This window comes from Hemitrygon akajei, chromosome 29 (genome assembly GCF_048418815.1).
Source record: "Hemitrygon akajei chromosome 29, sHemAka1.3, whole genome shotgun sequence".
In the NCBI taxonomy this organism is placed as follows: Eukaryota; Metazoa; Chordata; class Chondrichthyes; order Myliobatiformes; family Dasyatidae; genus Hemitrygon; species Hemitrygon akajei.
In genome coordinates, this window is record NC_133152.1 from 35,249,117 (window position 1) to 35,265,767 (window position 16,651).

Below are 16,651 nucleotides of genomic sequence, written 5' to 3' on the forward strand. Positions count from 1 at the left end.
CCAGAAACATGTGTGGAACAACCACTAGCCGCATCTTTCCACAAAAATCCAGGTGTACAGGGCAGCCATTGTCACAACACTGCTACATAGCTCTGAAGCTTGGGTCTCGAGCTGCAAGCAAATCCGGTTGCTCGAGCATGTCCAGCAGTGTTGTCTTCACTCCATCATGGATATCAGCTGGCAGGATTGTGATTCCACCAACAAGGTCCTGGTGAAGGTTTAACTTCCAAGCAGTGAAACCACTTTGCTGATTAGGCAGCTCCGCCAGCCAGGCCACATGTCTCACATGGGCAACTCCAGGTTACTGAAAGCAAGAGAGATCACAGTGCCCTGCGCAAGAGCAACTGAAGCAGCAGCTCTCTCAGGCAAATATCGAGGTCAATGAATAGCAGCAGTTGGCTTGTGATAGAGACCACTGGTGAATGCTGATCCGCAGCACAACCAAGAATTTTGAGGAATCCAAAGAGCGACAGCTGAGAAGAGGAGACGCAGGAAGGATCCTACTACCCAGCTATTCTGGTCCTAGTTATGCGATCAATGATGCCAGGCAGGCAGTCTCTGAAGAGTATTGCTAATGGCTGGGGTCACCTGTCTTGTAAAGACACTGCTCAGAAGAAGGCAATGGCAAACCACTTCTGTAGAAAAATTTGCCAAGAACAATCATGGCCAAGACTTTGATCACCCATATCACATGACACGACGCATAATAATGATGATGATAATAATGATAATGCTTATAACTTTATAAGCAACTATAAGGTCCACCTCGGCCTCTAACATTCCTGTGAGGATAAACCTGGTTTATCCAATCTTTCCTTTTAACCACTGCCAAAATCTTGCTGACTCTCTCTTGCAGTCTTTCTATTACTATCACACTTTTCCTATTGATGTATATACTGCTGTATCTTTAGACAACTTCTTACACTAGCTATGATTCCATCAATTTTCATGTCATTTACAAACTTAGTATTCATTCCTCCTACATTCTCCTTTCTGGTCCCAAGGAAGGGTCTTGGCCTAAAGCATCATCTGTTTATTCCTCTCAATATATGTTGCCTGATTTACTGAACTCCTCCAGCATTTTATGTGTGTGGCTCAAAAATCTCAGAACCAATCTATGTGATGTGCTATCAGCAAAGAAAAGCCAGCTACCACTACACCCTGCCTCCAATCACCCAGACAGGTATGAATCCAGTTGGCCAACATGCCTCACATCCCTTGTGCCTAAACCTTCTGAACCAGTCTGCTAGGTACCACTCTACAATTCTGTTCTCATAATTTTTTCTAGTTCATCTCTTCAAAAAATAACATGGTTGTAGCAAACATTTGTTATTTTAAACAAACAAACAAAAGAACACAATCACAATAACAATATTTATTGTTGGTTGAAGAAAATGTGAAATTATGCATAAACAGGAAACTCCTCAAAATGAAAACAACAGAAATAAATTTGGTCTTTTTGAAGTGATTCAGATAGAGCAAAAGGAAGCCTGGATTCCTTCACACCTTGTATCCACCTCATTAAAGTTCATTGCCGATAGAGACAAACCAAATATTTCTTTATTACTTGTTACTTCAATTCTGAACATCTTCAGAGATAATCAATTTTTCTTTGAAATAATATTCTTCAACATAGTATATTACTCTGATTTATTTGACTTTCAATTCCCTGCACAATAAGATTCATATAAAACAATGCATTTAGCTAGTACATCAAAACGCACCAAGGAGCACTAGTAATGATAAAATCCAGGGATAATAATGGAACTCACAAGTATTGCCATATCAAATATGAACAACCTTTATTCAAAATATATTTTTTAATCAAATCTGTCATTCATCTGAAAGAGGACCTTGAAAGCAATGAAATGGAACAGACTATTTTGAGTATACACTGTCAGCAACTAGCTTTTCAAGGACAACTGTTACAGTTTTTCATAAATTTGGCTTATGTTAAACCATATGAATAATAGTGTAGATTTTCTTTTTTTTTTGTTTTGGCAGAATAAATGTTCAACCATAAAAGCCTTTGAATTGAAAACTTACTTCCATCGGGATCTTCAGAAGGGATGTCAACTTCATCAGGCTTGTCTTCAATTGGGGGTTCCGGGGAAGGCATGGCCGGATCCTTACCATTAAAAAAGGAGGCAAAACAAAGTTATGTATATGATGGAACAGACTGCTACAAATTTAACTTCCTTGTTTGGACTCCAAGCTGTTGAGTACTTATGGTGCATATGAGAATTTATTTTTAATTTCAATGTACCAGGTTGTGAAAACATGAGTGCAAAATAGCAAGGCAGATTAACAGTAGTAAAATGAGAACAGATTTCCTCATAGCAGTACTTAGAAAAAATACACTATTTTTATCACATCATAGAATCTCTTCAATACTGTACTAATTAATAAAACAACTAGACATACAAAACTTGGTACACTATTACAACCTCTTTTCTCATAGCTCAGGTTCATCAATTGTTCAAAAATTGAGATTTATGATATAGAGTTGTACTGAAAGAGAAGCACAATCAAGTACAACAGTTCATTTGCTACTAAACATTAACGCAGTTTGATGTTATATATAAGAGACACAATCTAGGCTCCTAGAATGGAAAACAGTGAAATTGTTCAGCGTTTTTTGAGAAAGCGTGGAATAGTAATGAAATCACATTTCTATGAATGATCCCATCCATGGCTTGCCAGAACTCGATATACAAGTAAAAAAGACAAAACATGCATCAAAATATCTTAACTAACATAAACAATCATGAGACAATTTAGGCATCCATATCCATGCAACCCCATTCCCCTTCTCTTTATTTCCATTTATCCCTACACTTAATTCTTGCTCACATACCCATCAACTCCTTTAGATTCCTTTTTGCCATTAATCATAATTAAGGAGTAATTTCTAGTGGCCAATTAACCTACCAGCATGTAGAAAGTAACAAGAACATGTGGTGAAAACTCATGGGGAGAAGGGCATACTTCACATTAATACTATCCAACAGCAGAATCAAACAAGGATCCCTGTTGCTGTAAGGCTACTATGTGAATGTACTGGTGAACTGCTTTGATGAACTTCTGGTAAAATGAATTCCTATACTGCTGTTGGAAATTGATTTGGAAAATATAAAGCCAGACATAACAAAATGGTGATATATTTTCAAGTACAGATGGTGATGACTTTGGATGGGTAAGTACAGCTGAGGCATTTCTATGCATTCCCTCATGGTGGTCGCTGATTTGTGAAGTATTGTAGCCATGCTAGGTAATTTCATTTTGTAAATGATGAACACTTACGGCACAGTATACAGCAGTATGCTGTATACGGGGGTAGTGGAATGCAATAATTTAAGTATACCATTTTATTCTGTACAGAACTTTATGTTGAAGTCACCTGGGAAATGCCATTATCCTCCTAATGAGCTTTGTAAATAGAGGAAAGGCTTAGGAAAGTCAGGAACAGAGTCACCACAGAATGCCCCAGTTTTAACCTCTTCCTGTAGCAACATTAATTATGTGCATTATTTCATTAACTTACTGATTATTGACAATTTGTGCATTCATATTCATCACATATCTAAACAGTCACAACACGTGCTAACACTATGGTCAAAGATTTTCTTCTTCCTTGGCTTGACAGCTTTACTATCAACTTTAGAACAAGTAATGCTGCCTTGAATGTAACACAAAAGTACAAAACAGCGTGATCCTGAAAACTTCATGGTTTGAAGTGGTTAGTAACATATCACCAATGACCTCATTCTTCAATAATCGAATATTGGAACAAACTAATTTCTTCTGAAGAAAGGAACTCTTTCCTTCTCAGAATATAATTTTTGACGTATTCATGGATGCATTTAATTTAGTGGTTTTATAATAATAAAGGAAATAGACAAATTAAAATACACAGAAGCCTCTTGGGTTAAATGACCACTTCTGTGCTCCAAATTTTAATGATTTGCTGATTTAACGGGCTCGTCGTGAAGCAGTGAATCACATAACTGATGAAGTCTGCAGTCAGACACATTTTTTCCCTTTACCCGTAGGATGCAAAGTTGGAAAGAACATGCAGAACAAAATTATATTTAACCAATAAAGAAATGAAATATCTACTACTGGGAATATTTTATGACTTACCATATGCCTTTGGCAGATCAAAGGAACAAGTCTGTGGCAGCGTTTATGGACCAACAACTTGCAGTTGATACACTTGTAACCCTGCCTGCTTAGACCCCATATCCTTTCACTGCAGTATCCACAGTAGGCCTTCTGTGAATAAGTAAACAATTAGTACACATTTTTGTACTAAGTGATTCATTGTCATTTCCATTTTTACTTGTATTTTTGTTCTTTACATTTAAGCCTTTCTATAGCTATTGTTGTTGGAAAATTAGCATAGGAAAATATCTCTCAGGTATCGTCCCCCAACTTCTCAGTCTTGAAGAAGGATCTCAGCCCAAAACATCAACTATCTATTCATTTCTACAGATGCTGTCTGATCTACTGAATTCCTCCAGAACTTAAAAAAGTATGTATTGATTGACTGATTGATTCACATACAATGCAAATTAGGCCCTTCTGACACTTCAAGCCATGCCGCCCAGCAATCCTCCAATTTAATCCTAGCCTAATCACAGGACAATTTACAATGATCAATTAATCTATTGATCAGTACGTCTTTGGACTGTAGGAGGAAACTGGAGCACCCGGAGGAACCCGAAGCGGTCATGGGAAGAACATACACACTCCTTACAGGGAGTAGCAGGAAATGAACCCCAGCGCTGGTACTGTAAAGCATTGTGCTAGCCACTACGCTACCATGCTGCCTCATTTTGTGTGTGTTGCTTTGGATTTCCAGCATCTGCAGAATTTCTCATGTCTATAGCAAAATTTCTATTGCACTTGACTGGAGCACCAGGACAAGACACTAACAATTTCGTAAGTTCAAAAATGATCAAGGCTGGATCCCATGCATCCTTACTTTCTGAATAAGCCTTGCATAGGTAACCTTATCAAATGCCTTAATGAAATCCATATACACTACATTCACTGCTCTACCTTCATCAATGTGTTTTGTTACATCCTCAAAGAATTCAATCAGGCTCATAAAGCACGACCTGCCCTTGACAAAGCCATGCTGACTACCCATAATTAGATTATGTCTGACCAAATGCTCATAAATCCTGCCCCTCAGGATCTTCCCTGAGGGAAGATTGCCCACCACTGAAGTAAGACTCATTGGTCTGTAATTTCCTGGGTTATCCCTACTCCTTTTCTTGAACAAGGAAAACCATTTGCAACCCTCCAATCCTCTGATACTTTTCCTGTCCCTATTGATGATACAAAGATCATCACCAGAGGCTCAGCAATCTCCTCCCTTGCTTCCCACAGTGACCTGGGTTATATCTTGTTCGGTTCCAGTGACTAACCTATCTTAATGCTTTTCAAAAGCTGCAGCACATCCTCTTCATTACTGTCTACATGTTCAAGCATTTTAGTCCACTAAGAGAGAACATCAGAATTTCATCCCACCAGAAAAAGCGGAATTTCCCAATAGCCACCCATTTTAATTCCACTTCCCATTCCCATTCCAATATGTCTATCCATGGCCTCTTCTACTGTCACAATGAGGCCAAACTCAGGATGGAAGAACAACACCTTATATTGTGGCTTGGTAGCCTCCAACCTGAGCCTCCAATTCTCGAGCTTCCAGTAATGCCTTCCCCACCAACCCCCATCCCCTCTTCCCTCTCTCACCTTATCACCTTACCTGCCATCATCTCCCTTGAGTGCTCCTCCCCCTTTTCTTTCTTCCATGTCTTTCTGTCCTTTCCTATTAGATTCCCCCTTCTCCAGCCCTGTATCTCTTTCATCAATCAACTTCCCAGCTCTTTACTTCCCTCATCCCTCCTCCTGGTTTCACTTATCACCTTGTGTTTCTCCCTCCTCCCCCCTCCCCCCCACCTTTTAACTCTACTCCTCATCATTTTTTCTCTAGTCTTGCTGAAGGGTCTCGGCCTGAATTGTTGACTATACCCTTTTCCATAGATGCTGCCTGGCCTGCTGAGTTCCTCCAGCATTTTGTGTGTGTTGATCAGATTTTTATTTTTCTTGACTAACATACAAAGCCAAGTGCAAACAAATTACCTACAGCTGTGTGCAAAAGTGTTGCAACTGCTCAATGAAGCAATTAAGATGCACAGAGGCTAGAAGAATAACAGCGTTCTTCTGCACAAAATCATATTATTCATTTCCAAGCAGTGGAGCAGATCATATGGGGAATGAATGAAGAGAGAAGCTCAAAACAGTAAAAAATTAGCTTTAGCAATGGATTGCAAATACATCACCATCTGCTTCAGAATGGTAAGTCATGTATGCATTACATTTCAGTAAAGCTGCAAAGGTATTTCTAATCATGTTGCACAGTCATCTGCAGTCAATCAAATAATACTCCAGTAAAATATCAATGAAGATAAACAGCTGGAAAGATTTACTAATAGATACCAGATCAAACAAATGTCTTCTGTGAGTAAATAATATAATGCACCTCCCTAAATTTGTATAATCATTTTACAAGACTACTTTATCCAAGGGTACTGACACAATGCATTGTCTTCAGAAATATCATATAAATTATGTTGATGATTTTGTTTTAGAAGTAGAATTGCATTTAACTTTGTTTAAAATTACTGCATAGCTTGAGTCACCCAATTTGTGCTCAGTTGGTAACCATAATTACCACTACATAACTCTCAGCTGGATCCCCTGACTTCCCGCCCATCTAGCTGAGATTTGTGGGTGCCAGCTAATCTGGTGCACAGAAACAGCATTTAAACAAAATGTGACTGTTAAAGCACTTTTATCAGAACATCACTTTATTAACTGCTAAATACTTTGTCTCTGTAAAGAATTTTGGAAGCATTTTAAGGATGCAAATGTTAAATTGAGGCTCACAGAAGAAGCTGGGTTCTTGGAACAAAGGTCAGAAATGTGTACATGTAGACCATGTGACCCTTCAAACCTGTGCTGCCATTTAACATGATCATGGCTAATCTTCCAGAACTATCGCCATATGCTCAGAGTCCCTTGATGCTTAGTGCAACTCAGCTTCCACAGCATTTCAGGACAGAGAATTCCTAAAATTCACCAGCCTCTGAGTAAAAAATTCTTTCCTGCACAATCAAACCTTTTTGTAATAAAGGCTAACATACCAGGAATCGTAATTGTTTGCTCAACCTGCATAATTACTAAGTGATTGTGTACAATGATACCCAGTTCCTTTTATGCACCAATGTCTTTAAATCAGCACATCATAATCCACACAAAATGTTGGTGGAATGCAGCAGGCCAGGTAGCATCTATAGGAAGAAGTACAGTTGACGTTTCGGGCCGAGACCCTTCGCCAGGACTAACTGAATGAAATGATGGTAAGAGATTTGAAAGTAGGAGGGGGAGGGGGAGATCCAGAATGATAGGAGAAGACAGGAGGGGGAGGGATGAAGCTAAGAGCTGGAAAGTTGATTGGCAAAAAGGATACACAGCTGGAGGATCTTGGGACAGGAGGCCTAGGGAGAAAGACAGGGGGAGGGGAGCACTAGAGGGAGATGGAGAGCAGGCAAGGAGTGATTGTGAGAGGGACGGGGAGAAAAAAAGAGAAAAGAAAAAAAAGGAATGAATGAATGAATGAATAGATAGGTAGATAAACAAATAAATAAATAAGGGATGAAGGTAAGAAGGGGAGGGAGCATTAACGGAAGTTAGAGAAATCAATGTTCTTGCCATCGGGTTGGAGGCTACCTAAATGGAATTTAAGGTGTTGTCCCTCCAACCTGAGTGTAGCTTCATCTTGACAGTAGAGGAAGCAATGGATAGACATATCAGAATGGGAATGGGATGTGGAATTAAAATGTGTGGCCACTGGGAGATCCTACTTTCTCTGGCGGACAGAGCATTGGCATTCAGCAAAACAGTCTCCCAGTCTGCATTGGGTCTCACCAATGTATAGAAGGCCGCACCGGGAGCACCGGACGCAGTATATCACACCAGCCGACTCACAGGTGAAGTGTCACCTCACCAGGAAGGACTGTCTGGGGCCCTGAATGGTGGTGAGGGAGGAAGTATAAGGGCAGGTGTGGCAGGAGGGAGATCGGTGGGAAGGGATGGGGGCGAGGACGAATGGACAAGGGAGTCGCGTAGGAAGCGATCCCTGCGGAAAGCAAGGGGGGGGGGGGGAAGATGTGCTTGGTGGTGGGATCCCGTTGGAGACGTAGCCAATCAACTTGGGCCAAAAGCCCAATTATATAAATGTTAATGTTTCCAATGTCAGATAACCCACACCCGTGTTCCTTTCCTACTGCTAAGGATTAAACAAGGGTCTCTCTTTTTTCATCTTTTCCATCCATACCACCTCCTCTTAATACCTAGATTCATCACCTGCACCCCCCCCCCCCACCCCAACCCCTTGCCCCCAAATCTGGTTCTATCTGACCATTCCCTACATACCTATGTGGGTTTCTTCACCCTTTACTATTCCCTCCCCCACCAGGATCCTTCTGCTCGTCTTCTCCCCTCCTCATCTGGTTCCATTCATCAACTATCAGGCTGCTTCACTCCTCCCTCTCATTTCTATGTGCACTGGCTATTTTTCCTCTACATCCTCAGTCCTAATGCAGGGTCTCAACCTAGAATATTGATTATCCCTTTACCCACTACTGAGTTCCACCAGAATTTATCTTTTACTCAAGACTCCAAAGTTCAAAGTTCCAACTAAATTTATTAACAAATATTACCATATACTTACTTGTGATTCTTTTTTTCTTCTTCTTACCATTCCTCAGCTAAAAATGTGTACATTGTGCCTGTTCAACCATTAAGTCTAGCTGTCCTGCTGTCTTGTGCATCTGTGAACAATTTCTGCAGGTTTCTTTTCTTCCACATCTCAATGTTTTCTGACTTAATAAGACCATAAGACATGGAAGCATTGCATCCTATGTCTTATTGTGCTCCTAAGGGTCTACTGGCTTACCTCCCATTTTTTGCATTCACTAACATTTGAAATTCTGAAGCTGGCACCTTCCCTGTACTCCTTTTCCATCAACACTCTTCCCTCTCCCCTCCCCTACCACCCACTTCCCTGGGTAATATTTTGTTTTCTGGTGCAGGAATGAAACCATTTTAAAATGCTCTTTCTCATGACCAAATAACACCATGCTATCAGCCCTTCCCCATTTATCAAATTCCATCACTTCAGCTCTTGCAGAAAACTGTGTTCCTTGGATGCTGCTCCTTAAACATCCTCTGCTCTACTTTCACTATCACTGATGCACGGATGCATGCACTCAATAATCTGGCTCAATGTCTGGAAATTCTAGAAACTTCTACATTCTTATCCTCTAATAGTGTTTAGCCATTTCCCCGATAGTAACTTTATTTAGTCATTTAGTGTCCTGAAGAATGGTCTCGGCCAGAAACATTAACTATTTACCCTTTTCCATAGATGCTCCCTGACCTGCTGAGTTCCTCCAGCATTTGCAGATTTTCTCGTTTTTATTATTTAGTCAGTGTCAACTTTTGTCCACTGTATTTCTGTCAGTCACCTTGGATTGTTTTCCCGGATGATGAAGACTTCTATTTACATTGTGTCTATTTTAAATTATGCAAAAACACCAATAATAAGTGGCAAGGGAAGCAGCCAAACATATTACTGTAAAAGCAATGTATTAGGAAAACATACATTTGATTGTCTCAAAACCCAACATTCTCAATTGAAATGGTTGAATAGATGTGTTCAGGTTCTTTCTCAATGCTGAACTTGAATATTAATCTAAACACATATGAGCCAATGCTAAATATGAAGTCCACTGCACTGATGGCCACTAATATTGCAGAGAAATTATCCATTTTAATCCCAATTAAATATATGCTCTGAATATTTAGTTTTGCATTACATTCAAGCAGGACTAACTATGAATATACTGTGCATTGTGTTTAGAAAAAGCTCAATTAATGTGCAACATAATGCAACAATATAACCATTCACTCACTCTGTTAAATCGTTTGGCTTGGAAGAGATGTCCATTCACACGGTAGAGCTTCCGCCATCTTCTTGCCCCACGCCTATAGATTGATTCTAGAAATGAAAAAAAGATGCAAAGCATCAGCATAATAGTATTTCCCTTCTATCAACTGACTAGTAAGCAAAATGCTGTACAAGGTGCATGCCCCATCCCTCAGTGTCATAGCATGTCTCACACACTATGAGCAAATAGTAGTAGAATCATGGAAACAGTGATGGAATGCAGCAAAAATGGGGGAAAATAATCTAATATTGCCTGTCTATGTGCCCCATTCACATGTCTTAATTTTAATCTTGTAACAATTCCAGTGGAGCAGTTTGTCATTTGGAAATGCAACTAAAATAAAGGCACGATGTGCATCTGTAAGTATCCTTGACTACAGCAGTTATTATTGGGAGTATAAGAGCAACATTAATCATTTCCTCTTGAACACTTCATTTCTGCTTTGTTTTATTCAAGGCTGAAAATAGGAATGAAATACAACATAATGCTGTGACATCTTGTTACTGCAATAATTAAATCCAGAACTACTTTGTAACATAAGCACTTCTTGCTGGCGGCAAGGGTAAGGTGAAAACTTCAACTAACTTCTATAACCCAAATATGTGAGCACAAGTTTTTTTTAAAAACATGGCACATCTAACTTGTTTGTATTTAGTTCAGTCAGAAGGATGAAATAAATGAATTTCTGCAACACTCTTCATACTCTAATACATGATGATTTGTTTTAAAGCCACTACATTTGAAATACATTCCCAGCTGCAGAGCGAAATAAAATAGAATCAAATTATCTTGGCCTGAAATGTCGACCCCATAGATGTTGTCTGACTTGCCAAGTTCCTCCAGTACTTAGTGTGTGATGCTCAAGATTTTTAGCAACTGCAAGTTCTCTTGTGTTTGTGCAAATAAAAAAGAAATTCAGTTGTAGGCATCAAGTTCCTAAAATTATATACAAACAATGAGCATTTAATTTCATGAAGTATACTAGAAAAGGAAATGGAAAACTCATTAAAATTACAAGACCCTCTTCCTAGAACAATATTCACTGACAATTATAGCGTGGTAACAGACCTGCTCTATCTGTAAAATGGTTTTCTCAACTTTGTGAAATCCTATCCTCCAGCTTGCTCATTGTAGCCTTTCATAATCCCTTTATTCCATCATTTAATTACCCTGTAACTGAACAATGTTTCAACACAAGAGTTCTATATTCTAAACATCTTAAGTTTCAAAAAACAATTTATCCATCTTTCTTTCAACTGTATTTGTGGTAAACTCAACTTTGTGCCCTTTTCACTAATTAATCCATTATTAAGATTTGTAATCAGATAATCCAATCACCAGGTAAACTCTTGACCTTGGTAACTCCAATGAAAATACACCTGTTCCTTTGTATATATAATAAATCATTTTTGATAACATCCTGTTGAACCTTTGTTGCATAATTTGGTTTGTGACAATGGGTTCCAAAGGCTGCTGAGAAATTCAGTTCTGGTTAGTAGGCTAAGCCTGCTAAGTAGCATCAGAACATTGCTCTCTGCTTCCAAAATTAATCCCATTGTGTAATTTTGTACTCATTGACGTGAAGGGTGTCGGCATAGGGTTATGGAATATTCCAGAATGTATTCTTAGCAGAAATATCTGGGTCATGTGCATTCAGATTAGTTGCAGAATTGCTTACAGTACTCATTTATAAGCAATCTTTCCCCAGCTCTGGATGTCCTGTAGTCCTCGGCAGTTAAGGAAATTCTTTTTAAACAGAGGCACTATTATAATATAGATAATGCTGTGAGCAATCTGCAGACACTAATCCCACAAGCATGATAATGAATAGATCATTTACTGAAATATTGAACACTGATGGAAATATAAGCCAGGACTCTCAGGTTGATGATCCTGGCTCCTCTTTAACACTACAACAGATCTTTTGCATCTGCTCAAGAAGGGCAACACCCTTCTAACAGTGAAGTATTCCTCATTACTGCACACCGAATCTGTGATGGCAAAACGTAGGATACACAGGATGGCAAGGTCAAGAGGCTGGTTATGAATGTAGCTTGGAAGGTATTCTAACCGAGAAATTAAGAGAGTATAATGAAGTATATGAAGAAAATATTATGAATAGCAATAGAAATGCTAATCATTGATAACGCTGAGCCTGAAGTTCATTTCTTCACACAAATCCAGGACATGATAACAGACTACTGAACCATGAGGCCCAGGGAACAGCTTACTGACATGCCTTTTCCCATCTTCACAGCAGATGAATATACAGGCCTGCATTCCAATTGGACTCAGTCGGGAGTGATCATGAATTACAACACAATAATATTAATTTCAAAGAAATTATTAATTACTGTTACTTTACCATTGACTTGTGTTAGGTAGCTAATAACAAGCCTGAAACCTTCCTTGTCAAAGGGGCTCATAATAAAATTACGTATGAGAAATATTTTATCCAATGACAAATTCCAATTGTTATATGCAGTTATTGGCCTTGTGTCTGACCTTGCTACCATTTCATACAAAAATACAACACAGAATCATTATGGAAACTTTAGAAATAGTGATTTCCACCACAGTCCTATTACTTTTCAAAATATATTCATTTCTCAATTAATAATGATTCTGACTGCATTATACCTATGACTTGATTAGTTAAGAATTGTAATCATCCTCACTTGTTCAAGCAATTCAAATACTACAGGCAGTAGATAAGTTCAAGTTTAATCGTTATTCAGCTGTACATATGTATACATCTAAATGAAACGGCGTTCCTCCAGAGCCAAGTTGCAATACACAGTACGTACAGCTACACACAATACATATATGGAGTTACAATAGCAGATACAGTCACAAAAAATTATATTAGACAAACCCGAGTAGCATGGCCTGCAGATTGATGGTGCACGGAATGTGGTCCTGGACCACATTCTACTTATTTACTGTATACTGTACATATGTGTATACTGTATGTATACACATACATATTTCTACAAGAACAAGAATGCAGCAGTTTGTCCTCTCACATTGCTTCAGCAAATGAAGGGAAAACTGCTTATCTCACACTGGTGAGCAGCATCAGTGGGAGGGGCCAGCCACTAACCCAGCACAAATTCCACCACCCCTGCCGCACCTATGTTTTCTCCCACACTGCCTCCTCCCCGGGCGGCTGTAACAGGTGATGCCCGGCATAAAAGACTGGTCCTTGCAACAGCTGAGGTCATGCAGCACACCATGCAGTTGGTTTCACCAATGAAATGAACTTGCAAAATGTTATGTTGGCAATGTCCAAAAGGGTCTTGCAAACACAAGAAAAAGATGGTGCAGACACACATCTGCACCATCTGTTGGACCCGGAGAAGCCAAAGTGATCAAGCCATCTTACTGGGAGTAAGGGCCTCAGCCTATACTTCAGTTTAGATAACAAAAGAAAACCAATACAAAGCAAGTAGTGAATTTATCGTAGACTTTTCCAATTTGAGAAGATAAGTCTTTCAGAGGGGGTCTTTTGTGTGCATGTTTTGGAAGATAACTAATTTGCAACCAGCACACTGAGCCATTTAACAACAGGGTTGATGTGACCTCTGCCATGGAAAGAGATTACTAAAGAGAGGAAAATACCCAAGGATGTGCTTGAAAGCTCGAAGAAATGCAATATTATCAAACTTCATGGATCTCCAGCTCATGACTCCTCAAAATGGAGAAGGAGCATTTAATTCAATTTAAGAAGTCAATTATGTTTAAAGTTACTTTCAGTAGACAAGTGTAAAAGAGAATACAATTATTGTTACTCGGACCTGATGCAGCCAAAAAAAAACACACACACACACACACACACACACACACACACACACACACACACACACACACACACACACACACACACACACACACACACACACACACACACACACACACACACACACACAATAAAGAACACAATAATTAGGAAAAAAACACAATAAATGGGAGTGAGACAGACAGTCCATGAGCAGGCTGGGTGGGGTCCTTCATGATATTGCTGGCCATTTTCCAGCACCTTTTTGTATATTGTGGATTCCGGTTAATTGGACCATCGGTTAATCAGGGCAGCCGCTTGTTTGGGACAACTCTTTAAGAATAAAAGCTAAATGAGAAAAAAGCCGAGACTCCCTTCATTTAATTTGGAACTATGCAGCTCAATTGGGACAGGAGAAGGTTGTTGAACAGTTTCTAACTAACATCAGTTGCTGCACTTATGTGGCAAGTTACACACAACACTGTGCTTAGAGCAAACAGAGTGATTTTTGTCACTGATAGCTGGTGAGAAAAAAGCAGCAAGACAATTCAGAACTGCTTTGCTCACCTTTATTTCAAGCTTTCAGGTTTTTATTGGAGATGCCAGCAACAGTCAGGAGTGAAAATGAAACGATTTTACTGCTTCAACAAGTTATGAACTATGAAGAATTTGAAGGTATCAACAGACATCTTGAATATTAAATGAAAATGAAAATTTGGAATATGCAATCATCAAAAGCATTGTACAAAGGCAGTCCATGATCATTTACAGATAATCAAAAGAACACAGCAGCATACATACTGGATGAATTCCTGCAATGATTGTTATTAGGAACTAATACACAGCTTTATAGTACTCCAGTCATATTGGTAGTGTTCTCATTTGCACTGTATTTCATTTAAATAAATAATTTGTTCCTTAGTTAAATGATAGTTTGTGTTTTTTATGCCTTTTCAACTATTTCTATGAAAATTCAGCTAATTGGAGCAGCCACTTTGTTGGGTCAAAATGTACTGTCCTGATCTATCCCAATAACCAGAATCTACTGTTTTTTTTTGTTGGCAGGTAGGCTGGTGCTGGTAATGTGTTGGACAGTTTTTGACTATCTATTGTAGAGCTTTCCTGTCCACCGGGTGCAGTTTCAGTAACGTACATGATGCAGCATGTTAGGATGCGCATCTGTAAAAGGTCCTCAGTGTTGATGTGTATAGTTAAGCTCTCTTTAAAAGTAGAAGTGTTGGTGCGTTTTCTTGATTGTGTAGGATTTGTTCAGGGACTATGAGAGATTGTGCAAGATGTTTACTCCTGTGAATTTGAAACTGTTTTCACTGGCTGTGCTGCTGATGTAAAGAAGGATGTGAGAAGTCTGAGTTCTCCTGAAGTTGATAACCATCTCCTTTGTCTTGATGACATTGAGGAAGAGGTTATTTGCCTGGCATTGGATCTTGGGCTCTTCCACTTCTCTATAGGCCATCTCATCATTGTTGATGGGGGCCTTACCACTTTTGTGTCAGGTGTTTGGCCGTGCAATCAGAATATACAGCAGCCGGCTCAGCACACAGCTCTAGGACCATTCAGGACAGTATTAAGAACAAACAGACCACACACTCGGCACAATCAGAGGCCTTATGTAACCAAGCAGAGAGAGTGGACCATTTCAAGTCAAGTCAAGTTTATTGTCATTTAACTATATACATGTATATAACATATACAACCATATAATGTATATAGAAATGAGAGAAATGAGACAATGTTTCTCCAAAGCAGGGTGAAAAGTACAGTAAGTATACATAACACATGATAACTAATGAAGGCAAGGATAAAATCTATAGATGAATCACAGATAAATAACAAACCAAAGTGGATTAATATTAAATATTGTAAGGTATGGAACAGATTAACCAGTGAAACTTCAAATATGAAGCAGCAGGGAAATCAGAAGCCTAATGGCCTGGGGGAAGAAAATGTTTCTCATCTTGACCGTGCTTGTTTTTATTTATCAAAGTCTCCTGCTTGATGGTAGAAAGTCAAAGAGGACACTGGATGGAAGGGTGGGATCCTTAATAATACTAAGGGGGCCTGAGTATGCAGTGCTCCTAATCCTCTCAGCTGTCCTCCTCGTCTATTACCTCTTGCCTTGGGTGTGCAATTTCCACACATGACCTATTAGAAACCCATAACCAATAAAAAGAGGGGAAAATAAATCATCCTCTATCCAAAGTGGCTGTCAAAGATGTAGAAGGCAATGACTGAGTAAAACATTGGTCAGGAGAATGAACAAACAAGAGAAAGTCTGCAGATGCTGGATATCCGAGCAACACATACAAAATGCTAGAAGAACTCGGCAGGCCAGGCAGCATCTATGGAAAAAAAGTTCAGTCGATGTTTTGGGCCAAAATTCTTTGGCAGGACTGGAGAAAAAAAGCTGAGGTGTAGATTTGAAAGGTGAGGGGAGGGGAGAGAGAACTGCCAGCCAATAGGTGAAATTTGGAGGGGGAGGGATAAAGCAAAGAGCTAGGAAGTTGACTGGTGAAAGAAACAGAAGGCCGTGGAAGAAAGAAAGAAAAGGGGGAGGGGGAATGGGAGGAGCACCAGCACCAGAGGGAGACGATGGGTGGGCAAGGAGATAACTCAGGTTGAAGGAACAACACTTTATATTCCATTTGGGTAGCCTCCAACCTGATGGCATGAACATCGATTTTTCAATCTTCCAGTAATGCCTCCCCCTTCTTCACCATTTCCCATTCCCTTGTCCCTTGATCATGTTATCTTCTTTGCCCACCCATCG

General features: G+C 39.4%; 1 protein-coding gene across 4 annotated transcripts in view; it reads right to left on the bottom strand.

The window, feature by feature from the left end:
- The window catches only part of prkcz (protein kinase C, zeta), a 349,250-nt gene that overhangs the window by 152,089 nt on the left and 180,510 nt on the right, over positions 1-16,651 (bottom strand). For all 4 annotated transcript variants that reach the window (XM_073032157.1, XM_073032160.1, XM_073032159.1 and 1 more), the window contains 3 exons: positions 10,050-10,135; positions 4,144-4,275; positions 2,047-2,128 (listed from right to left, as the gene is read on the bottom strand). In XM_073032157.1, the coding sequence (XP_072888258.1) occupies positions 2,047-2,128; positions 4,144-4,275; positions 10,050-10,135 (300 nt within the window). The remainder of the gene's footprint in view (positions 1-2,046; positions 2,129-4,143; positions 4,276-10,049; positions 10,136-16,651) is intronic.